The following is a 27,469-nucleotide window of genomic DNA, read 5'->3' as shown; positions in this document are numbered from 1 at the left end:
ATTTACTATTTAGGGTTCGGTTTCATAGGCTAGGTGGCCCCGCCGATGCGATTTCCTCCCTTCACGCCTCGAATCCTCGTCTCGCTGTATCATGGGGGTGCTCGCGCTGGAGCGGCAGCGGCGGCGCCAGACCCGTGGTAAGCCCCCTCGTCTTCTTAGCTTTCCCGGGGACGCCTCCCCGGCCCCCGCTGCTGCTCATTCCTGCTATCAAACTGTCAATGTCCTAGCATATGTATATGAATCTCTGTTCTGCTGCGTTTGCTTCCTTAGGGTTACTTTTCCGGAAGAAAAATCTGGCCTCGGTGATGAGATTATGTTTAGTACGTACATCCATCTGTTAGCATCGATGCCAATCCCCTCCATCAGCAACTACTGTGGTTGTGAATTAAGCCTTCTTGTTAGCAAGCTAGGACTGCAAATGATGTTGGGGCAGGATATGGATCTCACTCCCTGATACAGTGATAGGTAGGTCAAATGTTCCGTCAGACTGGCACAAATATGTGAGACTTGAGAGAGGTTGTAATGCTCTTAAAAAATGCTCAAGTAAATTGGGTTCTCAAAGGCGTTCATGCCCTTGTGTACAAGTTGGATACCGGGTCTAAATTGGAACTGTGTTTATGCCAGTGGTTACATTGTTGTTTTCTTCTGTCAGTATATGTGTGCTTATAACGATGATGCGTTGCAGATGGATCAATTCCTTTGTTGGGGAAAAGAGGATGCTCATCCTCGCAACAAGATGATGATTCAGAAGGTGGAGAAAAAGTGAAATACTCTGGGTTGGATCTTCCAGAGGTATGTATGAAGTGATAATGATGGAAGACTTCAATTGCGAGTAATAAAAAATCTCAATCATTGCCCTGCTGCACAAATTATTGGACCTGTGCTAGGCTGCTAGCTCAAAAATGTATTCTCAAATGCTTCATCTCGGTGTGTTAGTACCTCTGTTTCTGTTTTAGAAAGGGGGAGATTAACTGGTTCTCAAATGAACGTGGTAGGAGCTCGGGTCCTGCCGTGTCTAGGACGTAGATTGTAGGGGAAGGAGGGAGGTTGTCGTGGTCGGAGGAGAGGTCGGCGGCGGCAGGGAGCCGTGGCGGCGGCCAAGGCGGCGCGGCGGCTAGGGTTTGGAGAAGACCGACTCCTTTGGGAGTCGGCAATAATTATTCTGATTATTGCTTATCTCTTCACGTACGATTACATCTAGTATTTATGAGCTGAAAATAACTAAACTAAATGGGCTAAGCCCCTAATTGGGCCCATGGTTGGGCCCCCTCCTGGAATATGTGAGGCCGGTCATAACATCTCTCCCCGCCTGCGCAAACAGCTCGTCCTCGAGCTGGTAGTCTGGATAGTGGAGGGAGAAGTCATCGCGCTGCTCCCACGTGGCCTCCTCCTCGGGCAGTCCCTCCCACTGAACCAGCAAGTACCAAACATCGCGACGTAGCTGAGCCCGCAACACCTTTGCAGGACTCGGAAGAAGACGGCCATCCGCAGCAGGAGGAAGTGCTGGTGTCGCAGCAGGAGGATCTCCGCGGTAAGGCTTCAACAGTCCCACATGGAAGACATCGTGGATGCGGGACCCGGCCGGAAGCTGAAGACGATACGCGAGCGTCCCCACGCGCTCCAAGATGACGAAGGGCCCCGCGTAGCGGGGGCCCAGCTTGCGCTTCGCGCGCGGGTCCAGGGACTGTGTGGAACGATGCAGGAGACGCAGCCACACCCAATCACCCACCGCATACTCCACCTCGCGATGATGTCCATCGTAGTAGTGCTTGGCCAACTGCTGGGCCTGCACGAGGCGTTGCCGCACCTCGGCCAAAACCTCATCGCGGGTGCGGATGAGCTCGCCCGCTATCTCCGTCCGGGCGGTCGCCAAATCCACCGGTAGAATGGGCGGCGCTGGACGGCCGTAGACCACCTCGAATGGCGTGGCGCGCAGGGCTGAGTGGTAGGAGGTGTTGTAGCAGTACTCCGCCCAGGACAGCCAGTCCACCCACGCGCGCGGACGGTCCCCGGTGACGCAGCGCAGGTACATGGCGATGACCTTGTTGACCACCTCTGACTGGCCGTCTGTCTGAGGGTGGAAGGCGGTGCTAAACCGAAGTTTCACCCCTGCCAACCGAAAGAGGTCGCGCCACACATGCCCTGTGAATACCGGGTCACGATCACTGACAATCGACGCTGGAAATCCGTGGAGGCGGACGATGCCGTCGAAGAAGGCACGAGCCACGGACGCCGCAGTGTACGGGTGGCCAAGCGCAATGAAGTGGGCATACTTGGAGAAGCGGTCAACCACCGTGAGAATCACCGACTTGCCGCCCACCTTGGGAAGACCCTCAATGAAGTCCATGGAAATATCGGACCAAACCTGGGAAGGCACCTCCAGTGGCTGCAACATCCCAGCCGGCCGCAGGGTCTCAGTCTTGTTGCGCTGACAAGTCACACAAGAACGCACCCAATCCTGGACCAAGGTACGATCACCGGGGATATAAAAGTCGGCGCGGAGACGATGGAGGGTCTTCTGAATGCCCTCGTGGCTCGCGGAATGGGCCATCAACAGCACTCGATGGCGGAGGTCATCGTGGTCCGGCACGAATATGCGGCGCCCATGCACAAGCGAGCCGTCCGCCACGCGCCATGGCGCGGCCAACTCGCCCGTCTCCAGCCTGCCGCCGCGGAGCCGGGCGTCGGCCGCCACCTCGGTTGCCCGGCGAATGGCGTCGAAGAGGGCGAAGGAGGGTCCCGAGCGGAGGCACATCACCGCCCTTCGAAACGCCGTCCCCCTCATCCCGGTCCGCGTCGCGCCGGGACAGGGCATCCGCCACCGTGTTGAGGCGGCCGGGCCCGTACTCGACGGTGAAGTCGAAGCCGAAGAGCTTGCTGATCCACCGATGTTGCGGCACCGTCGACGGCCGCCGGTCCAATAGGAACTTGAGGCCGTAATGATCCGTGCGAATCCGGAACGACCGCCCCCAAAGATATGGACGCCGGTGGCGCACGGCCCGTACCAAACCGATGAGCTCCTGCTCGTAGCGGCGAGCTTGAGATGGCGCGCGGCGAAGGGGCGGGCTGAAATAGGCGAGGGGCCCATCGCCCGGTGTAGCACAGCGCCGAACCCCACCGGAGGCGTCGCGGTCCCGGGACGAAGGGGCGGGTGAAGTCCGGCATCTGTAGAACGGGGCCCGTCGTGAGGGCCCCCTTCAGGGCCTCGAATGCCGCAGTAGCCTCGTCGTCCCAAGCGAAGCCGTCACGACGCAGCAGGCGCGTGAGCGGTGCCGCGATGAGGCCGTAGTCCCGGATAAACTTCCGGTAGTAGCCGGCGAGGCCCAGAAAGCCGCGCAAGGCGCGCGGCGAGTGCGGTACCGGCCAGGCCGCGACGGCGGCCACCTTGTCCGCATCCATGGCCACCCCCTCGGCGGAGATGACGTGACCGAGGTAGGCGACCGATGACGTCCCGAACGAGCACTTCGAGCGCTTAAGGTGAAGATGGTGCGCTCGAAGCTCGTTGAAGACGATGGCGATATGCTTGCAGTGCTCCGCCCAAGAGGTGTCGTAGATGAGGATGTCATCAAAAAAAACAAGCACAAACCGGCGTAAGTAGGGGCGAAGGACATCGTTCATGAGAGCCTGGAACGTCGCGGGGGCGTTGGTGAGGCCGAAAGGCATCACCAAGAACTCGAAGTGGCCGTGGTGAGTCCGGAACGCCGTCTTGGCGATATCCTCCGGGTGCATGCGCACCTGATGGTAGCCTGACCGCAAGTCGAGCTTGGTGAAGAAGCGCGCCCCGTGGAGCTCGTCGAAGAGCTCGTCCACCACCGGAATTGGGAACTTATCCTTCAGCGTCAGCGCGTTGAGGGCGCGGTAGTCGATGCAGAAGCGCCACGTACCGTCCGACTTGCGGACGAGAAGGACCGGCGCCGAGAATGGTGACGTGGAGATCCGAATGATACCGGCGGCTAGCATGAGTGCGCACTGCCGCTCCAACTCATCCTTCTGCAGCTGAGGGTAGCGATAGGGGCGCACCGCGACCGGCGCCGTGTCCGGGAGGAGGTGGATACGATGATCGTACACCCGGACCGGCGGTAGCCCCTGCGGCTCGTCGAAGAGATCGCCATGCTGCTGCAGGAGGTGTGTCAGGAGGGGATGCTCAGCCTCGGAGTCGGTCGTGGCGAGGCGGAAGCGCGGGGCCGGAGCGGTGCCCCCAATACCCTCCCACCGGACGCGGCGGCCCTGGCGCCAGAAGGTCATCGTGAGGGTGTCGAAGTCCCATAGGATGGGGCCGAGGGTCCGGAGGAAGTCGACGCCGAGGATGAAGTCGAAGCAGCCCAAGTCGATGCCGGCGCATGTGATGGTGAAGTGCTCGTCGCCGATGGTGAGAGGAACGTGCTGCGCCGAGCCATGGCACCTGCGGCGGTCACCGTTGGCCACCGTGACGCGGAGATGAGCACCGCCCGATGGCCGGAGGGCTAAGCGGCGCATGGTAGTCGCCGGCGGGAAGTTATGCGTGGAGCCCGTATCCAAGAGAGCCACCAGGTTCTCGCCGCGGATTGTCACCGGCAGGAGCATAGTGCGCTCGTGGCGGATACCCGCCAGGGCGTGGAGCGAGACCACGAAGGCGGTGGCAGGCGCGGTCGTGGCGGCAGGCTCGGGCGGCGCCGGTGGCTCGGCGAGTGTGTCTGCCTCGAAGTCGTCGACCGTCTCCAAGTAGAAGAGGCGGGGGCAGATGTGGCCGGGTGCATAGGGCTCGTCGCAGTTGAAGCACAGGCCGAGGCGGCGGCGCTCGAGCTGCTCAGCCGGGGTGAGCCTCCTGAACGTCCGTGTCGCGGCCGGGGCAGGGGCCGGTGGCGCGGTCGGATTCGGCCGGTCTGGCCGTGCGGCCGGTGGCGGTGGTCGAGCGGCCGGGCGGCCTCCGCGGCTCGGTGGGCTAGGCGGCATTGCCTGGGCGCGACGCTCGTAGGCGCGGGCGTAGTGCATCGCCGTCTGGAGGTCCTGGGGAGCCTGAAGCTCCACATCCACCCGGATATGGTCCGGCAGTCCACCGATGAAGAGCTCCGCGCGTTGCTGGCCCGTCACGCCCGGGGCGTGGCAAGCGAGAGCCTGGAAGCGCTCCGCGAAGTCCCGGACCGTGGTCGTGAAGGGCAGTCGCCCAAGCTCCGCCAACCGGCTCCCGCGAATTGGCGGCCCAAAGCGGAGAAGACAGAGCTCCCGGAAGCGGTCCCATGGGGGCATGCCGCCCTCGTCCTGCTCGAGGGAATAGTACCACGTTTGGGCGGCGCCCCGGAGGTGGTACGAGGCCAGCCAAGTGCGGTCGGAGGCGAGGGTGCGCTGTCCCCGGAAGAACTGCTCGCACTGGTTGAGCCAGTTGAGGGGGTCCTCCGAGCCGTCGAAGGTGGCGAAGTCGAGCTTGGCGAAGCGGGGCGGTGTTGGTGCAGCGACGCCCTGGGCGTATGGCGCGACGCGGCCGGCGGAGGATTCCACGTGTCCTGCGGCTGTAGCGTCCGGGAGTGTGGGCCTCGGCGGATCCCCGGCCACAGAGTAGACCGGCGCGGGCGACGACGACGCGTTGATCCACGCCGGCAGCGGTGATGGCGACGGGGGGAAGCGCACCTGCTGGATAGGGACGCCGCTCGCGGAGGTGGGGGCCGGCCCGGTGGTTATGGGTGGCGGCCACGCCGGCCAGGGCAGGGCCGGTGGCGGGGGCGGCAGCATCGGCGCGCCGGGGAGCGCGGGCAGCCAGGGTGCGGACGCCGCGGTGGTGGCGGCGGGCGGCTGCATCGGCGCTGGCGGCCCCTGGGAACTGATCAGGTACAGCCGGATCCCCTGGACAGCGGTGACGAGGTCGTTGATGACCCCGCTCATCTGCTCGGGAGTGTAGACGGCGGGGGTCGATGGCGGGGCGGCCGGCGACGTGATGGCGGCGACGGAGGTGGTGGCGGTCGTGGAAGCGGGCAGCGAGCCAGCCGGCGAAGTAGACGCTGGCGGTGGCGACGACATGATCGAACAAGAGCTATCTGATACCAAGTTGGTAGGAGCTCGGGTCCTGCCGTGTCTAGGACGTAGATTGTAGGGGAAGGAGGGAGGTTGTCGTGGTCGGAGGAGAGGTCGGCGGCGGCAGGGAGCCGTGGCGGCGGCCAAGGCGGCGCGGCGGCTAGGGTTTGGAGAAGACCGACTCCTTTGGGAGTCGGCAATAATTATTCTGATTATTGCTTATCTCTTCACGTACGATTACATCTAGTATTTATGAGCTGAAAATAACTAAACTAAATGGGCTAAGCCCCTAATTGGGCCCATGGTTGGGCCCCCTCCTGGAATATGTGAGGCCGGTCATAACAGAACGCAACCGCCTGTTTTAGAAAGGGGGAGATGCCAGGACATCGCCATGCAAAGCTGAAGAGTGTGGATATCATTGGCTTTAACTCTGCAAAGAGCTTGAACGCAACCGCCTGAAAATTATATTAAGCTGGATGCTGATGGGGCAGTTGGTATGAGGATTAACTGGTTGTTTTGGCGCCTTCTGTGCCCCGTCTATGGTTAATATATATAACCCCTTTGGTGATCTAAGCCCGAGCATTGCAGGATGGCGTGCTGTTTGCCAAAGTGCGGGCTTTCATGAATGTCATCATGGAACGGATTGCCAGAAGTTCATCAAACATTTTGATGAGCGAGGTGATCTGTTCCGTATCAGCACAATTCTTTGAGCGTGGTTATGGTTTTTGTTCTTTCACTGTGCGGCTTGCTAGACGATCTCCAACACAGCTGCTTGTACACAGTTGACTGCTCAGGTTTGGGCTGTGTCGTGCCCGTCGTCCATAAGATCAAGTCTTCGGGCGGATTGTGGCAAGTTATAACTGAGCTCAGGCTTCCCCAGAACAGAGTAACATGATTAAACCAGGAGTGCCAAGCTTGGACATAAGTGAAATGATCGTTCTTACTACTTGATATAAGTGGAATTCTTTACTGCACTATTGATTTTTTTTCTCTCTAACCAAGTTCCTGCAATAATTTTGTTATATGTGATCCATCTGCAATATCTGGAAATACGGTTCACGGCAGAGTATGATTTCACCGCTATGTCTGTAGAACACCAATATTTATCTGGTCTCTTAAATATCCTATCTTCTCAGCGTAGTTACCAAGTCTTGTGCCGAGTAACCTTATTGTTAGCTGCCGAACCTGTTACGTGAGCTTTAAATATTGAAGTTACATGTTCTTTGTTGTTCTGTGCTACGTTGACCTATGCATAGCATGCTTTTGTGAAATAGACATCATTCGAGGCATTCTGTTTACCGAGATACAAAGGAAGTCGATACTATTGGCAACTCCAACACTTACTCAAAAATATATTTCGTAGCTGCCATCAGCAGCTGTGTCTTTTAAGAAATACATTAATGAACTTGTAGGGAAAAGGAATGCACTATCTTCAATCGCACCAAATGGCCCTTTTTTGTTCTATCCCCAGTCGAAAGTAGTCATTTTCCTTCAAAATCCAGTGCTAAACTCTTGTCCAATACTTGTTCATGCAGGACATTTGGCGTCATATATACTCACTAGTGCCAATGCAAGATGCTGCTCGTGCTGCCTGTGTGTCTCGCTCCTTTCAACATTATTGGAGGTGCTACCCCAATCTCACATTCAGTAACTCCATTTTAGGCTGGGACAGAGATGGACCTGGAAAGGATGAGATGTGCGTGGAAAATGAGTTTGCCAGCAAAGTTAACAAAGTTATGACAAACCACTCCGGCATTGGCTTGAAGAGTATCAAGCTCGAATTCTATGGCCACAAGTCCAGCGATTGTTGTTTTCTAGATAGCTGGCTTCGGGTTGCTCTTACACCGGCGATTGAAAAACTCCGCCTTCAGCTGTCCTCAGATGAGACAACATACAGCTTCCCATGCTCACTTTTGTCTGATCAGTGTGGGAACTCGATTCGGTATCTACATCTTGCGGGCTGCTTCTTCCGTCCTGCTGTCAGACTCAGTTGCTTCAGAAGCATGACGATTCTGCACTTGTATGTTATGTGTATCAGTGAGGATGAGTTATGGTGCCTTCTTTCCAGTTGTTCTGCTTTGGAGCAGTTTGGATTTGGGAATAACAATGAGATAACTTGCCTGAAGATACCTTGTGTGCTGCAGCGGCTCAGAGACCTGCGGGTTGTCGGATGCGACAAATTACGAGCGATAGAGAGCAAAGCTCCAAACCTCTTCAGTTTTACCTTTCTTGGTGAACGAGTACAACTCTCACTTGGAGAGTCGTTGCAGTTGAAGAAGCTAACAATGTCATATTCATTTGCCCTGGACGATGCTCGTGACACCCTTCCGTCTACTATGCCAAATCTGGAAAGTCTTGAGATAATTTCCTATCTGGAGGTATACTGTTCTGACAGAGGTATGCATATGATAAGTAATATATCTTGCACGGTAACTAATCTGAGATATCTTTTTACAGACTAATACCCGCATTATGCGGCGCCAATTCCTCTGCCTCAAGTACCTGCGGGTTGCTGTTAGTGGATACACGTATCCTCATACCAATGATTATATTTCCTTTGTTCCTTTTCTGGCTGCTTGTCCTTGCTTGGAGACTTTTGTGTTGCAAGTAAGTTAATGTTCATCCTGCAGTTATGTGATTATATCTAGGGATGATAAATGGTAGAGCCGTTAGTTCAATTTGGTTCTCATCCTTAGGTACCGGCACCCAAGGAGCATGAGTCGATTTTCAGAGATCCCTCGGATCTGAGACGGATGCCAGGACATCGCCATGCAAAGCTGAAGAGTGTGGATATCATTGGCTTTAACTCTGCAAAGAGCTTGATCGAGCTAATGGTTCATATCATGGAGACTTCAGGGTCACTAGAGTCCCTTACACTGGACACCGTTGGTTTTGTTCTTAGATGCTCTGAGAACGACATTGACAAATGCTTTACCATGCGTGAGAGTGCACACTCACGCATGGAAGTCCCTCTAGCGCTCTCGGCTATAGAAAAGTACATCCAATGCAAGATCCCCTCCACGGTTAAGTTAGATGTTCTTGAGCCTTGTGGCCGATGCCATGCTTGTTGAGCTTTAGATGTTAAGTTCTGATTAATTATCATGACGTTTATGGTATAATTTTAGATGCGATGGTGATCGGGACTGTGCTTGTAAGCACGGGTGTGTAGTTTGCTTGTATATCAATTGTTAACTCATCCAGCTTGAGATGCCATACCCTTGTTCTTATAATATCATGTGCCAGTTTGTTATTGAAGTTGGAACAAGCTAGTGAATCACATACAGTTCCATAAACCTGATATGAAATCTTAGCTGATGCTACCTTGTTATCATGTTGCAAAATCTATTCCAAATATGGCACACACAATATGAATTGCGTGAGTATATCGCTATCTGCCCGGTGCCCCGGTCCATATTTTCTTAGGTGAATAATTGCGTAGGTTAAGCAATACCATGAGCACCTGTAAAAACCAATAAAAAATGTGTCCATTTTTTGATCTGTAAAGAGAAGGTTAACAACCATGTGAAACCATACCATGAAGTTGATACCATTATTTACCTCCCTCTTTTTTTTTGCAACAACATATAGATGGTCATATTTAGAATAACATGTATTGGTGTTTTATTAATATTTTTTTCCGAAAACTCGTATGGGACTCACACAATGTGGTACACAACATGGTATACTGCAACTACCGAAATCATTGATACACAATCAATCCATTCTTCTGTACAAGTCCTGAAATTCCAATTCGTAACTCTAGGATCAAAACACCAGGATTAACTTTTTTTGTTTACATCTTGATTTGATTTTCAGCTACAAAAGATGACAAAATCTGATAAATTTAGAGATTTGGAAATATGCGCACTCAGATGCACACGTTAGTCATTTTTGTGTAGCTCATATCAGAATAGGAAGTATTGAAATCGAAAATATCAAAAGGACCTGGGTGCGCGCGCACCCAGACCCAGTTATAAAAAATTCAAAGTAATGTTATTTTAAAGTTTTAGAAAAATTTGAAAAATGCACGCATGTATATATTAAATATGATTATACGTAACCTACACAAAAATGAGAAAATAGAAGTTTCTATTTCTGTGAATAGTATAAATCCAAACATTATAGTGTCATTTGGACATTTTGTGGACAGGGGAGTAATGAACCTAGTTGTTCATAGTGCTCACGGTGCTTTATTCTTGAACTCGATTGATTGCTCGGCTGTCAAAAAAGATGGCAGATATATCTTTGAGCTTGTTGATCAGTGCATTGAAGATATAGGGGCTGAAAAGGTTATACAAGTGGTGACTGACAATGCTAGTGTCAATATAGCAGCAGCAAATCTATTAAAAGCAAAGAGACCCTCCATATTTTGGAATGGATGTGCAGCCCACACAATTGATCTCATGTTGGAGGACATAGGGAATCTTCCAGAGGTTGACAAAACAATTACCCAAGCAAGGCTAGTGACTGTGTTCTTGTATGCTCATATAAGGGTGTTGGCTTTGATGAGGAGTGTCCTTAAGAAAGACCTTGTGCGCTCGGGTGTTACAAGGTTTGCCACAGCTTATCTCAATCTAAAAAGCTTGCAAGATAACAAGAATGGGCTGCAAAAACTATTCAGATCAGATGAGCTACATGAGATGGGCTACTTAAAGAAGGACAAAGGGGACAAAGCTAACAAAGTGGTGAAATCTGAAGCCTTCTGGAAACATGTTGATATTTCTGTCGATTTCTTTGAGCCAATGGCCAATGTGTTAAGAAGAATGGATAGTGATGTGCCAGCAATGGGATTCTTCTATGGTAGCATGTTAGATGCAAAACAAGAAATTTTGTTGAGGTTCGACAATGATGAGAGCCGCTGCAAATCTGTTTTGGATATCATCGACAAACGTTGGGACAACAAGCTGAAGAAGCCTCTACATTTGGCTGGTTACTTTTTGAACCCCTACTACTACTATCCAAACAAGGTTCAGATTGAAAAAGAAGGAAAATTTAGAGCAGCCGTGATCACGTGCATTACGACAATGATTCAGGAAGATGACGAACAAGATGCGATGATTGAAGAACTCAAGACATATCGAGCTGGGAAGGAGTCTTTTGGAACTGACATTGCCACAAGACAGAGGAAGAACAAAAACTTTGATCCAGGTTAGTGCTTGTTGATTTGATCTGACTTCCCCTTTTTGCCATGTTTTTATTTGTCCAACTAATAATCTGTTCATGCCTTAATGTAGCAACATGGTGGCTGAATCATGGAACAAGCTCACCAAACTTGAAGAATTTGGCTGTAAAGATTCTTAGTCTGACATGCAGCTCATCTGCTTGTGAGAGAAATTTTTCAGCATTTGAACATGTAAGAAATCTTTCAGCTCCTTGCTCAGTTTTGCATGTGGTAGCATTGTACATTTGGTATTAGACTATTAGTACCAGCACGAGTAATTTATTGTCCTAGTACTCCAGCAACATGTTCTTTATTGCAGATTATCCATGTATGAACTTATATACCTGTTGTTGGTTACTAAAATGTGCACACAAAACACAGGTCCATACAAAGAAGCGCAGTAGGCTACTTAGTGATAGGCTTAGAGACCTTGTCTTTGTCAAAGTCAACTCAAGGATGATTGATAGGAGAGAGAACAAGATAAGAGACCCCATAGAGAAGATAGTTGAGGATGTTCTGGACGATGATGAGAACGAATTCATTACTGGGATTGTCCCTGAAGCCATTGTTCAAGTCGAACAAGAACAACGTGATATTGAAAATCAGCAACCAGAAGCATCGACGTCGCAAGCCCACCGAAAGAGACATGCACACATTAGGAAGAAGAGGAAGAAGAGCATCCATTCTTTGCTTAATTCTGTCCAAGAAGACGCTGTACTTTCTGATTCTACCAATTCTTCATCATCGGAATCAGAAGGTAATCATGACGACAAGCTCTCTGATGCTTCAGATGACTCGGAGTGATCGCAGGCATGTCTTGTTGGTTATGTAAAGTTGCTATTGCTTGCTGTGAACTTGCTGTAGCTCTGTTGTTGCTACGTAATTTGTGGACAAAACTAGGTCCTTAAATTTCTGTTGCTACATGCTACTTGCTTTTGTTGGTTATGTAATATTGGACAGAACTATGTCTTAAATTGTTGCTACTTGTAATGTTATAATATGTAGACAGAACTACGTCTTATTTCTTTGTGCCTCTTATGTAATTGTGTTAATATGCTATGCCTATGTGAATTATAGACTGGTTTATATGGGTATGTGCTGCCCAGATTTTATTTTTTTTCATTGAATTAGCAAAACCGCTAAATGGGTTTAGCCGGCTATAGCTGGGCTATAGCCTTGTATAGCTGCCAAAAAATCTGCCGCTATTTGCAATAGCCCGCTATTTAAAACTTTGGTATGTATCAACATAATATATACATGCAAAATTTTATTTCAATATTTAAAAACTTTTAAATAACATTATTTTCATTTTTTGAAAACTGGGTGCGCGCGTGCCTAGGTTCCATTCCTTATTAGATATCCCGGAGATTAAGAACCTCTATCAAAAGGGATACGATTTCAGTAAGAGCAGGCGGGTAATTCCAGAATCAGGAACATATCTATAAGGAAAGTCCACACACTGATAGTGGGATGGAATTATGTTCTAACGAGTTTGAATCATATTGCAAATCTAAATGCATTGTTAGGCAGCCTTAGATGCTCACACTTCTCAACAAAACGGTATAGCTGAGCGTATGAACATTACCATTATCTCCAAGGTTCGCTGCATGTTTCAAATGCAGGTTTGCATAGGCATTTTTGGGCTTCCACAGCTTGCTCGGAATTGATATTAACATTTTACACATTTGTAAATGTGATTTCTGCTTTTTTTAAAACAGTTTTGCCCTGAAGCCAAAAAATCTCCGCTCGCCATTTGAAGGCGATTTTAGTGGAGAGACGGCGTTGTTCTCACCTCCGACCCAACCCGGCCATCTTCGCCGGCTCCGGTCGCCGGCCAAACTCGACGCCGGTCGCCGGTCGCCGGTCGGCCATGTGGTCCACCTACATCTACATGGGAGTCCCGTTGGAGGGGCGCGTGGGGTTTTACCAATCTGGGGCTCCATGTCAACGTGACTCATCCTCCCACTATTCCACGCGGGAGCCAAAAAAGAAACAAAGCCAGCGAATTATTCCACGCGCTTTATGGTCGGACGGGCGGGCGGAGGATCCCCACCCGCCACACCACCGCACCGCCGGCCTTCCATTCCTCCTCCTCCAGCTCCGCCCGCCAGCTTCCGTCTCGCCACCACGCACCGCCGCCGGCCGCGCGAGGAGAACCCGGGTCCCTCCGGTCGTGCCGGAGCCTAGCTAGCGTGAGATCTCGGCGTTTCGTTCCGGCGGCGGCGGCTCGGTTCGATGGTGCGGGAGACGGGGTACTACGACGTGCTAGGGGTGATCCCGTCGGCCACCGAGGCCGAGATCAAGAAGGCCTACTACGTCAAGGTGAATTCCTCTCTCCCGCGCGCGCTTTCCACACCCCGCTCGATCGCGCTGGCGAATTTTCTTGTTGATTCGAGGAACCTCATTGCGGTTGCCGCTGGTGGTGGTGTTATTGCAGGCGAGGAAGGTCCATCCCGACAAGAACCCCAATGACCCCCTCGCGGCCCACAAGTTCCAGGCAAGTCTTCCCTCCGCGCGCTCTGCTCTTGTTTCACTACCACGATTAACTTATGCAGAGTGCCAGCGACAGCAGAATGACGCAAAACTCCTGATACTGCTCTAACTGTCACGAATAGTGCTTCCCGCTGCTGATCGGCAAATTGCCACACCAGTCAATACGAGCGAAATGTGCATCTCTGTATCTCACGAGTGTTTAGCTGTATATACGATAATACCAATGTAGTACTGTGGTACCGATCAATATTGCCTTGTTGCTTCTCCGCTCGTAGGAATCAAAACGATATTATACTGGCTGTGGCTCACTAGGGGAGTCCTTGAATCAACCATAATTGTCGTCTGTAGTACAAGCATATGCGAGTGCTAACAGGCATTAATGTTGCAACCTCACTGAATAACGAATCGATGCTGCAGCGAGACCTGTTGTATATTGCCATGGTATTGAAATTACTCTGCTAGTCGAAGAACCCAAAAAAATGATAGTGTAAGTAATGTGTGGGGTCAAGATAACTCAAGTGCTCTCTGTAGCCCACCATCCAAGTGATTCATTGTCAAAAACTGGACTTGCATTAACTGAGCATATGCACCTTGTTCCCAACAACATGCATTCAAGAAATACTACACAAAGCATAATCTAGTCTCTCCGTAAATGATTGTGGCAGCAGCTGTGCCTAAAATAACAAGGTTTCAATGGCACCATGAATCATTCTGGTCTGGCACAAAGATGAGACTAATTGCTTTGCATAATCGCTGAAGCATGTGAAACTAATGTCTGGCAATCAGCTGTTTTCCTGTGTCCCCCTTGTAACTAATCACTCTCAACCACGGGCCTGTATCTCATGTACTGATATTAGCATCTTGCAAGCCAGTATAATGCATTATCGAGTTACTTTTGCAATGTGTTGAGCATTGCTGAAGACTCAAGTAGTGCTACTATGCAGTGGATCTTGTCACTCTTAAATACTTGCTATGACTTCTCAAAACAGTTATTTCCTTATATAGTATGGTCACCAGAGTTATTGTGATTGCAGGAGCTCGGCGAGGCGTACCAAGTACTCAGTGACCCCGCACAGCGTCAAACATACGACTCATATGGGAAATCTGGTATTTCAACGTAAGTATGATTGAAAAATTCATACTTATTGTGAACTTTTTGGACTAATTTTCAAAAAAAATTGGGTGTTCTTGGTGGATATATATTTTTTCGAGCAAATGGCAGGAGCACTTTTTTTATTGGATAGAAGGACAAACTTTATGTACAAAAACCTGCGTTTTTTTGTTATTTGTGTAGTGGTTTAGTTGACTGCCAAATTGTTCCTTCCTTTCCTAGATATATTGTTTGACAATGTAAATGGTGACATATGTGTACCAGATGATTACCTTCTTACTGGTTTCCTATCATCATTTATACAGGGAAACAATGATTGATCCGGCAGCTATTTTTGCTATGCTATTTGGTAGTGAGATTTTTGAGGATTACATTGGTGAACTGGCGATGGCATCCATGGCCTCACTTGATATTTTTGGTGAAGATGAACAGATTGATGAAAGGAAGTTGCAAGACAAAATGCGTGTATGTCTTTGTTAACAAAATAGTGTATGAACATGAGCTGTTTTTAGCTTCCAACTATACACTGTTCAACCAAGTTATGATGCATACCTATATTCCAGTGAGATCAATATTTAACACTACGCTCTGCTACACTAGAAGCCATAATGCCTCTGGAAAGACTTCAAACTCAAGAATTTTTTTTCTAGTGTTCTTGTTTCGCTGGTTCGTTACACTTCTCATGTTAGTATCAAATATTGCATAACGTACTCTTCTTTCTGCATGATATTTCTCATGTGGAATATTATTGTTCATGCTTCTCAGTTCTCACTTTCTCAGTCTCCACAGTACTCCGCTGCTTCTAGCATACACACGGAGTCACTTAGTGTTTGCAGTAGCAATTAGATGAAATTAGGGGCTGATGGCTTAATTGCTAGATTGCAACTAAACATGCTTTATGTTGTTATTTTAATAAAAAGCTAACTAAGATGCATGTTCTTTTTCAGTGCTGCATTTTTTTAATTACTAAGTGGTGCAATGTTGTTCTTGCTTTCATAATTAAGCTCTTAACAACTACTGCAGACTGTACAAAGGGAAAGGGAGGAAAAACTAGCAGAAAAACTGAAGAATAGATTGAACATTTATGTTCAAGGAAACAAACATGAATTTATCCAGATTGCTGAGGCTGAGGTGTCGAGACTTTCTGATGCAGGTGCGCATCCATGACAATCCTCTCATCACTCTCTGAAATGCTTTTCACAAAATTTTCTCACTTGCTCACTGCTCTATACTTTTATCTATTTTTCCTTTTTTTTTTACACAAAGCTCTGGAACTGTTTGATCATTTTGTCGGTTTATATTACCTATATGAATCAAACTTTGAGATTCCCTTCTTTTCCTATGTTCATGAACCTGATTTTGATCAGCTGAATGTTCTTTTCTGGTTTTCATGTCCTGCAGCATATGGGGTTGATATGCTGAGTACTATTGGTTACATGTATTCAAGACAAGCTGCCAAGGAGCTTGGAAAGAAAGCTATCCTTTTGGGGGTTCCATTTATAGCTGAATGGTTTAGAAACAAAGGTCATTTTATTAAATCCCAAGTGACAGCTGCAACAGGTAAAACTTATTTTATTATTTGTCCTATTCAATAACTAATGTTTGTTTTGCTACATGCTATGCTAGTTTACCAGTTAAGATTTGTAATTTGGATTGATTTTTTTTTATGCAGGTGCAATAGCTCTTATGCAGTTGCAGGAAGACTTAAAGAAGCATCTTAGTGCAGAATGTAATTACACCGAGGAGCAACTTGAAGCTTACATGCAGAGTCATAAAAGTGTTATGGTTGATTCGTTGTGGAAGCTTAATGTTGCTGATATAGAGGCAACCCTGTCACGGGTCTGCCAAATGGTCCGTCCTCATATCCTGACTCCCTTAAACTATTCTTCCACGTCTGTTGTGTTCATCTTAAATATTGTCATAAGTTGTAGCACTGGATTTAAATATTCTACCATTATCAGGTGCTTCAAGATAGCAGTGTTAGGAGGGAGGAACTGAAAGCTCGAGCTAAAGGATTGAAAACTTTAGGCAAAATATTCCAGGTATCATTCTTCATAAATTTATTCATTATTTGTTGGTTTTGACATGTAAGTTGTCTGGTGATATTCGATGAGCTAAGTTGGGTTATTCTGCCACAGCGTGTTAAGCTCAACGTTGAAGGGGAAACACCAACAGTGCCGAATACGATAAATAATTTGGATGATAATGTTGGCATCTCTCCTGATTCATCACCCGAAATTCCAAGGGGGCAGCCATTCGATGCAAACCCACTGTATTCCCAGGTGCCTACCATCTTCCGAAAACATTATTGTGACATCTGTAGCATAAATGCAAGCTTTTATACAAGGCTGTTTTCTGAAATATCATTAGATAAAAACTTCAAAAGCAGAATACTAAAATTCACCTTGTGGCGACCTATTGAATTCAAGCTGCATTGAGCTTTAGCTTGCTCACTTCTCCTTACACCAAGCATGGTTTTTTACTTCCCTCGCCATCAGAGCTAATGGTACTCTTCCTTTTGTCCAGAGTCCATATGTGGAGGCCCCACAGTTTGGCGGCTCTTATCGTTCGTTCAACTTCCCGATGCCTACCGCTCCGCCAGGTGCGCAGAGGGATCCAATCACATGATTTGCTCCGAGGACAACAACTTGGTTTTCCGTGGGTCATCTTTTTTGTACAATATTCGTATTGTAGATGATCACATGGTCTTCATTTATGTTAGTATAGTAGAGCAAAGAAGCAGCTGGTTTCTATCCTTCTGCCTTCTTCGGTTGTGTATTGTAATCAATCGATTAAAATCATACACCGACGTCAGCAGCCCTGTGTTGTGTACAGGTGTGCTGCACTGCCTCTGATGTTGAGGCAGCGACAGTCGGCATTGTTGTATTCATAAACAGTACCACATTACTTTTTTTTTGCTTTGTCTATGGGTGCATAATTCTTTTAGCCTATGGCCCATTGCGCAAAACAGTCATGGTTTTTCTTCTATTCCTTAAACGTTGAGGCTTGCAGTAGTTGTGTAGTGTTGTATAGCATGAGTGGGTGGCGCTTCTTGAAGTCACACTGGTTGTGCTTCTAAAAATGCATCAAAGGAGACAAAACATTGACTATTAACAGTTCCAATTTTGAGAGGGGAAATGCTAATAAACACATGGTGATATGTATTGATTGAGAAAATGTTTTCGTTGTCATCTAGAATTCATTATGTTTCTTTGTTGCTACATTTTATTTTATTTACTTCTAAGATTGGTTTTATATTCTGTTGCTAAGTTTCCATATCGAGTCAGATTCAAGTGACCCTGGATTCATATGGATGAGCTTCACAACATACCAAGTGATAGATCTTATGCTTGAGCTTAGGATGAAATTTCTAAACATAGAGTGCTCCAAAGTTCATGAAACTACTACCTGTAGCTTTAGTTTTTTTTCTCCTAACTGGGCTCATATCATAGTGATAGTCTATTTGGAGATTTTGCTAGTGCAATATGCAACAATCAGATAGCTGAGATATAAAATAAATTTAGTGGACAAAACATGAGGAGTTATATTGTGGGATATACAAATAAATGTGAAACTAAACGATCGAACGTGCAGATGTTTTTTCTTAATATTATGTGACTGGTGCGGATATTTTTAGTCCTAGCTAATCACTAAGTAATTACCGAATCATCATGTGTTTACATGGATGGAATCAAAGGGTAAAATTTCCTCAACTTCTATGTCTTTGCACATGTTGTATTTATTTTGCACTTCGAAACAACGAACAAGCAACAAAAGGAAAGAAGCTAAAATGAGCAAAACAACAAACTCAATAAGCAATCATACAAGGGGGAAAGGAAGATAAGATAGAAAAAGAGAGGAGTATGAGCGCAATCAAATCTAGATTTTTTTTTCCAGGTAGCTGAGAGAACGTAAGACTCCTCCCCATGGGCGAGTGTTTTTTTCTACGAAATAAAGAAGGAAAGCACATTTATATCAGAATTAGGACTTGGCAAGGCTCATTGGTGGGGTAGTGATGATAAAAAAGCCAGATAATGTTCTATACGCAATGACCCACCCATGATAAGGTATCAATATAAGTTGACTAGTTGAGAAAGTAGTAACAATTCTTTCGATGAGACTAAGCAAGCTAGAATGCTAGATGGCAAGATTATATCATGAATGTGTCATATTTCTTGTCTAGAACCATATAGTTTGGAGGTTATCGAAAGAAATTCGCTTGGAAGATGGACTCATTGTTAATATGAATGTATCATGCGTTGTTTACTGCATTTCCATTTATTAGACAACTACATCTACCTCATTCTTATTGATGTTCGTTTTAGTTGATCCCATTCACCGTTTGATGTGTCACTTTTTTTAAAAGGGAACTATTGTGTCATACGCTGGTGGGGTTGAATAACCTCGGGCCTTGTGCATATCATGACTTTTGTGGCCTATAAATTTGTTATTTTTACTGTTTTTATTACTATGGTAGTAAGGGGAAAAAAAAGCACATTTCTATATGATTTCAAAGTTGGGAGGGGCTATGAACTCATACTCGTGGGTTAGCGATGATAAGGATTATCTTGTGAATGTTTGACATGCAGATGTGTTACGGTCTCCATGTACGTTGAGATATAAGTATTGTTTTGATGAGACTAAATGCGCAAAAGTTGCAAATGGAAAGACTAATGAAACATGTGATTTTTTTTTTTTTGTAATACTGACCATATTGCTTGGAAGATGTTGCCAAAAGAACAAATATCTCTTGGAAGATGGACTCGCCATTGCTACTATGCAGTGTTTTTATGCCATATGCGTTACTCATTTGTTTTCTTAGACAAACATTTACCTCATTCTCATTGATGTCTAGAAGAACTGAAAACTCCTCATAGTTGACATATCAAAAACTTTGATAATCAGTTTTAGTGTTGTTGGTAAGGACTTTGAACGGATACCTTGTCGGTGGGTTAACGTTAGCAAAGATTATGAGTTGGAGAATTTTCTACACACAATGACGCAACAGTTATGTGGTATCCCTATAATAAGTTGAGAAATAACAATTGTTTTGATGAGACAAAGTACTCAGGAATTCTAGATGACAATGCTACATGAACTTTTCACCCTTTTATTTTGTCAAGAACCATGTAACTTGGAAGTTTGTTAAAAATTCAAATGGAAGATGGGCTTGTCGTTACTATTAATGTATCATATGCAGTGTTTACTTCATCTACAAGGCTCTTTGGATCGTTGAAAAACGCAAGAATAGGAAAAACATAGGAATCTAACATGTTTGTTTGTGCAAAACATGTGATTGTAAAAAAAAACTACAAGAATGATCGTTTGGATTAACGCAGGAAAAACACTGGGAATATTTCTCGATCCAACACACTTTAGTCTAAAAAGAAGGCTGGGGTGGATGTAAACATTCTTATGAAATTGTAACATAGTTATCTAATCCACAGAAATTTGGGTACCACCATTCCTTTGATCGAAAGCAATCCATAGAATAAATCCTAAGGATTGAAGTCCTACAAAAATCCTATAAAATTCCTACAATCAAAAGAGGCCCAACATTTCCGTAGGCAACTACATTTACCTCATTCCTATTGCCGTATTTTTAGTTGTTCTCGATCATGTAGGTTCACTTGGTTAGAAAAGTGGATATGCAACCCACTCACTCAAGTTCAAATCCCTAGGGACCCAGATTTGAGTTGTTATTATTTAAAAAAAAATCACTGTAGGTGCTTCCCCTATTGTATTGTTTTCAAAAAGGGAAAGCGCATTTATAATTTTATATCAAGGTTCTGTAAGGACTTTGAACTCATAGCTTGTTTATGGGTCAGGGAGAATGATGATAAACCAGAGAATTTTGAACAACATAGTCACCCTTTACATTGAGAAATAAAATTATTTCGACCAGACTAAATTCATAGGAACGGTAAATGGCAAGACCACACGGACCTGACACCTCTACTGTTTTGTAAGAACTAACCATACCGCTTGGAAGATTTTGCAAAAAGAACAAATTTCGCTTGGAAGATGGACTTGTATCATTGTTATCATACATTGTTTTCAAGCCATAGTGTATCGCTCGTTTGTTTTCTTACACAAACATTTATATCGCAATCATGTCTCAATCACAATGTGTTGTGTCACTTTGTTTTTTTTGTATTGAGGGAGTTGTTGTTTCGCTGGCTGGTGGGAACAACTGGATCTAGCCCTTCTCGATATCATGCCTTTTGTGGCCTATACACATGTTTTTTTTTTCCAAACGATCCAAAAGGATCGAATTTTCATTATCATCAGATAACGAAAATACACCAGGTTCTGACACACACAGGGAGGGATCGCCGCCTAATGCTAGCGTTCAGGCGAAAGACTAGAACAAGTTTATAAGTATTACAGAACATAAAACCCCTGCCTAAAGCACAAGGGGTAACAGCCAGGGCAAAAGTAAAACAGCTAGCTAACAGAAAGCTAGACAGCAACTTCAGAAGCAGCAATTCCACCAGGAGTATCTTCTTAATGATTTCCATCAGGATTTCTGTCATCAGGGCTCCTATTCTCCAGACGAAGGCGATTCCCATTATCAGCACTTCCAGAAGATGCTCCATCTGTTCCAACAGACGTAGCAAGCCTTAGCAAGCCGTCAGCACCAGCACGGAGCTCCAGAGCATCTTGTTCACCATGGAGACCTGCCCAATATTTCATAAAACCTATACACATGTTAATCAGGTTGTTTGGTGTTCCTTTGCTACGACAGGAAAGTACATTTATTTATAGTTTTATACACGGTTGGCAAGCACTTTGTACCCATAGCTTGTCAATGGGTTAGCTAGAATGACGATGAACAAGAGAATGTTCTAGTCGCAGCTATGGATACGGTCTCTTTTTAGGTTGTTGAGAGATAAAAATTGCTGGACGAGACTAAATTTGCACGAGAGGTAAATGGTAAGACGCACGAACATGTCACCTTCTTTTTGTTGTAAAAACTAAACATATTGCTTGGAAGATGCTGCTAAAAGAACAAATATAGCTTGGAAGATGGACTGGCCATTTACCTCATTCTCATTCGTGTCTATTTTTGGTCGATCTCATTCGTGTGTACCATGTCACTGGCCGGTGGGGTCGACTTGCTTCGGGCCGTGTGCACACCATGACTTTGTGTGGCCTTGGGACCCAGCGAGAAGCTGCCACGAAGCCGCGTAAACCCGCGGGTCCCACATACACAGAGACATATTAACTGAGCCGGAGCAACAGTTTTGTTGACCCCGCAAAGCAGAGCAGACGCCCAAGCCGCAGTCCACCACCAAACCCCATCCCGCTCCGCCGGCGACGATGGCGACCCCGCCGCCGCCCCGGTGGCCGCCGGGCTTCCGCTTCAGCCCTACCGACGAGGAGCTCGTCCTCTACTTCCTCAAGCGCCGGATCGCCGCCGCCCGCCCCACCCCCTACATCGCCGACGTCGACGTCTACAAGTCCCACCCCTCCCACCTCCCCGGTACGTTCCCCCGCCGCCCGCCCCGAATCCGATCGCCTCCCATCCCGATTCCTGACCTTGATTCGCCGCTGCCCGAGCAGAGAGGTCGGCGCTGCGCACCGGCGACAAGCAGTGGTTCTTCTGCAGCCGGCTGGACCGCAAGTACCCCAACGGCTCGCGCGCCAGCCGCACCACCGCCGACGGCTACTGGAAGGCCACGGGCAAGGACCGCGCCATCTGCAACGGCGGCCGCGCCGTGGGGAACAAGAAGACGCTCGTCTACCACCACGGCCGCGCGCCGCGCGGCCAGCGCACCGACTGGGTCATGCACGAGTACACCCTCCTCCCCGACGCGCTCCCGCACGCACGCGAGCCATTCGCGCTCTACAAGCTCTTCGAGAAGAGCGGCGCCGGGCCCAAGAACGGCGAGCAGTACGGCGCGCCCTTCCGGGAGGAGGACTGGCTCGACGACGACGACCACGACGTCGTCCAGCTGCCCCTCGCCAGTGCTGACCCTATTATCCCTACCGCCACCGTACCAAGGTCTGCCACAGTGGAAGACCAGATTGGGGATCTGGAAGTGCTCCTGCTGCAAAACGGAGACGACCCCCCAACCACCGACCAAACACCATCGTATATCTCCACGCCGTCCTCTTCCCAAATTCCGCTCCAGCATGGTCCAAGTTGGCCCAGTGATGATGGCAACGCAGCTGAGGTTGCAGATGCTACAACCAGCGGCGGCGGCCCCATGCTAGCGGCGGAGAACGCCGAGCTCCCCCTGGGGGATCTCGAGGGGCTTCTCATGGAGATATCTGACAACCAGCGCGCCGCCAATTCGTTCCAGGAGTTCTCTGCATCCGTTCCCCAGCTGCAGCTCCAGCACGATGACCACGAGCCTTGGCGGCCCAACGCTGACATGGAGGAGATTAGTGTTGCAGATTATGCCGCTAGCAGTGGCGTTGCGGACGCGTCAGGGTGTGCTGGCACCGAGCTTCCATTTGGGGATCTTGAAGGGCTTTTGTTGCAACTAGATAATGACCAGGAAAACATCGAGCCACCGGCAGAGGCAGATTTCTCCGCGCCGGTTCCTCATCACGGCTTTCACCAGGTTTGTTTGTTTGTTGTTGTCTATAATCTATGCTCTGTACTTATTCATCCTTTAGATGATTGTTAATTTTGAATGCATGATGTGTTGCCTGCTTGCTAGTAATTATTTCTCCATTTGTCATAAGGGCTAGTTACTTCTGTGTTTATGCTCACACACTTGCAAAATTTGTACTACCTCATTTCCAAATTAATTCAACTTCTAACTTTGTCCTATGAATAAGTCTACAGAAAAATGGGCTTATATGAGCAACATATAATATGTATATATATGATGTGACGAATCTAACAAAACTAGTTTGGTGTCGTAGATGGTGATATAATTTTTCTATAGCCTTGATCAACCTTAAAGAAGTTTGACAAAGCTAGAAATTCAATTAATTTGGAATGGGGAGATAAGACAACAATTCTTGGGTCTGGTCAGTATTTGAGAATATGTTCTGCTATTGTCCCTAAATGACATCAGACAGTTTGAATGATTCTATAACACTACCACATTTTGCAGTAATATGCATGAGCTATTCTGCATCTGTTGCCCAGTTTTATATAAATCTTAATTTATGTTGACTTGCCTAGGCTGGCGTTGGAGATTTCCAAGGATGTCCTGGCGCTGTATTCAGCTCTGTAGATCCTTCTTCCGTATTGCAAGAGAGCACAAATCTTGGTCCACAATGTGAGCCCAGTAATCATATTGCACAGTCTGCTCTCACCAACATGCCATTGAGTTGGGAAACAAACTGCACTGAAGAAACTAGTGCCCTGCGATCTGTATCAGGGTTGGCTAGTTACGACAGTCAGGATGCTGATGACGAGTTCCTTGAAATCAACGATTTCTTTGATCTTGAAGACGCAGGGCAGGGTGTGAACTGTACTGCAACTGAGCACTTGATTTCTGCATCGAATGGGATGTATGATAGTATGGAGTACGCTGATGCTTCAATGTTTCTTCCTGGCTCATTTGACACAGCTGGAGTGGGGACTGAAAACCAAAATGGTTATCTTGGCGATAATGGATCCCAGAACCAGGCCTTTCACTACACATCTGAATCATGGACACAGAACCAGGTTGCTCTTAATGTGCGGAACAGCATGCAGCATAACCATGTCATCTTCTCCTCACACGCATCAGGTGCTTAATGAGTTCATTTCATTTCTCAAGCTTTTCATGTGATCACCTAAAAATTATCTCAGATAACATTGTCAAAGCGTCTGAACTTATTGCTTCTGAACATTGCAGGCACCTCCAATATTCATACGATGAATGAGGAACCATCTAACCGGAATCCACAGGATTCACAATCATGGTTCAACACAGCTGTATCAACCTTGCTGGACGCAGTCCCTGCCGGTCCAGCTTTGGCTGCTGAAAGCAATGTCCTGAACAGAACACTCCAACGCATTTCTAGCTTTAGGTCAGAACAAGCTTCACATGAAGAACCAAGCGCCCCAGTTATTCAGCTTAGAAGAAGGGGCGCGGGGCTGATTTCCGTCTCGCTACTGGTTCTTCTTGCCGCTATCCTGTGGGCCTTTGCTACTGGCACCGGGTATGCAATCAAGTTCTGCAAGGGGTTATGGAGTTCCTCTTCGACATGACAGGATGAGTGGCAAACTTTTCTCTAGTTATCATGGTGTCTGGTCTTCGTTGTAACTCCTTTGTCCTCAATTAGTAGGCAATTGTTTTTCCATCATTCCCATTGGAAAAGGCAAAGAGGTAGAGACATTTTCAAAGGAACATGATTTGAGGTGTTAGCTTGAAGCTTACGCAGGAGGCGCAGAAACCAAAAAAAAAAAAGGAAAAAAAATCTGATGGCAATATAAATATGACTACTACTTAGCTATTTCCCTTTTCAACTCGTCTGGTTGTTGACATTGTATTACTGAATGTAATTGAACCACGATGAGGGATGCAACTCCTTCCCTGTGCATAGTAGTATTGATAGTATGATTGTGCGCCAGATTCATGATAATGTTTGATGAAAAGCATGTGGAGCTTATACATGTCTGTCCTTTTACCACTGAACATTTAATGTCTTATAATTCATTCTGTTCAGCCATACTATTTCATTGAAATTAGCAGGCAGGTCATCATGAGAACAAATATCTAGCCTTTATGTGCAGCATTATGAATCAAAGATAACTTGTGCTTGGTGAACTCCGACGTATGGCTCTCTGGTCATGTGATCTTCTTTTCCTTAACATTTAAAAACTGAGTTTACAAGATTATAGAAACACAAAAAACAATCTGGCATGTAGATACTACAATGAGTCATTTACCATCAGGTTTCTGTGAAAAAGTTTCTTGATTTGTAGTACAGGTAAAAAAAACCTAGGAGTTAGAATAGCATCTTCAGGTTGTGAAAAAGGCTTCGTTTCGCAACATGGATTTTTTTGGATGGTTGCGTAATAAGCTTTTGAATCGAGATCATCCGGGGTTCTTGTCTCCTATGTTTTCTTGCACGCATGACCAGGCGCCTGTTGCCAATTTGGACAGTTGAAACCTGGGAGACTAGAAAGGAAATGGTGAACTGAGAGCATCTCCAGCCTCCCCAAAGCATTTTGGGGCTAACATATTTTCGGACCTAGTCGAGCGTCCCAAAACCTACTTTAGTTCAGCGAGACTCAATACAGTGTCCGGTGTCCCGAGCCCGTTCCCGGTTCGCAGGGGACGCTTCGGGAGCGCCGGACACAGCGAGAAGTGAGGTGGGGAGTGGCGGGTTTGACACATCATTGACACACGAACGAAGCGTCGTAGCCTTGCCTTAATGGCGATGGAGGGGGAAGCGAGATGTCTAGTCGGTGTTGCGCCTTCTCCATGCGTCGCACGCCACGGCGTGTTCCCGCGCTTTCTTCCCGCGGCTTCTGGCCTCTTCCCCCGCTTTGTTCCCGCTTCTTCTCGCGACGCCGACGTCTATAAAAGGGTCTCCTCCGTTCAATGGTTGCTACCACAGCCGCCAGCATCCCTTTCTCTGCCGCAAACGCATGCCTCGTCACCTACGCACCACCTACACAATGATGAACCACGCCGGCGATGGCCAGTTGCCCTCACCACTGTCTCCACCTCCGCCTCCATCTCCACCACCAAAGGAGTTCGACATCGACCCGGAGGTGGAGAATGAAGCGTGGGAGAAGGCGGCGCTAGCGGACACCATAGCGATGTTTGACGTTGCCACGACGGAAGAGGCGCGTCGGCGCCGGGCGGAGGAGATGGGACTGTAGGAGCGGCTGCAGATGCGGGAGCTCCATCAACGGTAGCAGCGGGAGGCACTGGAGCATCATCTACGGGAGGAGGAGGCGGCAACCGAAGTGGTGTCCCGGGCGGCGGAGGCGGATGCGTTGGCGGCTGCAGCGGCGCAAATGGAGGAGGAGGAGGGGGAGTAGAGGGAGGAGGAGGGCTACGACGACGACTATTCCGACGACGATGGGCCGGACCCGAAGGAGGCGGCGGCGCAGCAACTGGCGCTCCTCTAGTCGTTCGAGTCGCAGAAAAAGTTGCAGGACGACGCCCGTGCCAGCGAAAAGAAGCAGGTTTGCTGCGCCGTCGAACTCTCCCCCATGAGCAGCTGGGGAGGGTAGGCGACGACGGGGTGAACGAGCACCGACATCTTCTCGTCACGCTCCGTAGGGAGAGGCGGCGCGTGGCGCAGGAGCAGCGACGGAGGCGAGGCAACGGCGAGGCAGGGTCGTCGAAGGCAACGTCGGGTGGCCAGTAGGCTAGGATTAGATAATCTAGCCGTTTACATTTGAACTTGTAAAATATAATCAAATTTAAATTTGAACTTGTAAAATATAATCAAATTTAAATAAAAATCTTTATTTTCATGCATTTTTATTGGTTTGGAGCCTCGTTTGAGGGACGCGGCTAGGGAGCGATGACCCAAAGACGACACGAAGAAATAAACATTCTAAGGCTAGATCCGACATCGTTTGAGTACGGTTTGGGGAACGGCTCGAGATGCTGTGAAGCTTAAGAATATTCGGCTATTCGTTTCACTTCTTGGGTAGAGAAAATAAAGTGTTTCCTCCTCCTGCTTCAGACCTCCACAGCCGTTCCGCTCACTGCAAGCTCCCCCACGCCACGCCCCGTGGAAAATCTCGGGCGTTGGCACGAGAGCCGCCGTGATCCAGAACGCCGGCCGCAGTCCCGCTGCAC

At 47.7% G+C, this 27,469-nt stretch overlaps 4 protein-coding genes across 4 annotated transcripts; all 4 read left to right on the top strand.

The window, feature by feature from the left end:
* The first annotated feature begins 49 nt into the window (after window positions 1-49).
* Window positions 50-9,215, top strand: LOC124654679. Its single transcript, XM_047193673.1, has 5 exons — window positions 50-137; window positions 686-792; window positions 7,521-8,363; window positions 8,443-8,592; window positions 8,682-9,215. Exons 1-5 carry the CDS (start codon window positions 92-94, stop codon window positions 9,054-9,056), a joined length of 1,521 nt encoding a protein of 506 aa, XP_047049629.1. The 5' UTR covers window positions 50-91; the 3' UTR covers window positions 9,057-9,215.
* A 919-nt stretch (window positions 9,216-10,134) lies between these two features.
* LOC124654408 lies at window positions 10,135-11,995 on the top strand. The gene is made up of 3 exons (XM_047193415.1): window positions 10,135-11,133; window positions 11,220-11,338; window positions 11,528-11,995. Exons 1-3 carry the CDS (start codon window positions 10,143-10,145, stop codon window positions 11,948-11,950), a joined length of 1,533 nt encoding a protein of 510 aa, XP_047049371.1. The 5' UTR covers window positions 10,135-10,142; the 3' UTR covers window positions 11,951-11,995.
* A 1,117-nt stretch (window positions 11,996-13,112) lies between these two features.
* Window positions 13,113-17,429, top strand: LOC124652257 (chaperone protein dnaJ 10-like). The gene is made up of 10 exons (XM_047191275.1): window positions 13,113-13,468; window positions 13,584-13,643; window positions 14,674-14,756; window positions 15,056-15,215; window positions 15,774-15,903; window positions 16,152-16,310; window positions 16,423-16,601; window positions 16,712-16,792; window positions 16,889-17,032; window positions 17,277-17,429. The coding sequence occupies exons 1-10, from the start codon at window positions 13,382-13,384 to the stop codon at window positions 17,376-17,378; spliced, it is 1,185 nt and encodes a 394-aa protein (XP_047047231.1). The 5' UTR covers window positions 13,113-13,381; the 3' UTR covers window positions 17,379-17,429.
* A 4,615-nt stretch (window positions 17,430-22,044) lies between these two features.
* Window positions 22,045-24,938, top strand: LOC124652256. The gene is made up of 4 exons (XM_047191274.1): window positions 22,045-22,236; window positions 22,317-23,323; window positions 23,896-24,448; window positions 24,557-24,938. Exons 1-4 carry the CDS (start codon window positions 22,074-22,076, stop codon window positions 24,910-24,912), a joined length of 2,079 nt encoding a protein of 692 aa, XP_047047230.1. The 5' UTR covers window positions 22,045-22,073; the 3' UTR covers window positions 24,913-24,938.
* Window positions 24,939-27,469: the final 2,531 nt, after the last annotated feature.

This window comes from Lolium rigidum, chromosome 5, assembly GCF_022539505.1.
Source record: "Lolium rigidum isolate FL_2022 chromosome 5, APGP_CSIRO_Lrig_0.1, whole genome shotgun sequence".
Lineage (NCBI taxonomy): Eukaryota > Viridiplantae > Streptophyta > Magnoliopsida > Poales > Poaceae > Lolium > Lolium rigidum.
This window is presented reverse-complemented; position numbering and strand designations above follow the sequence as displayed.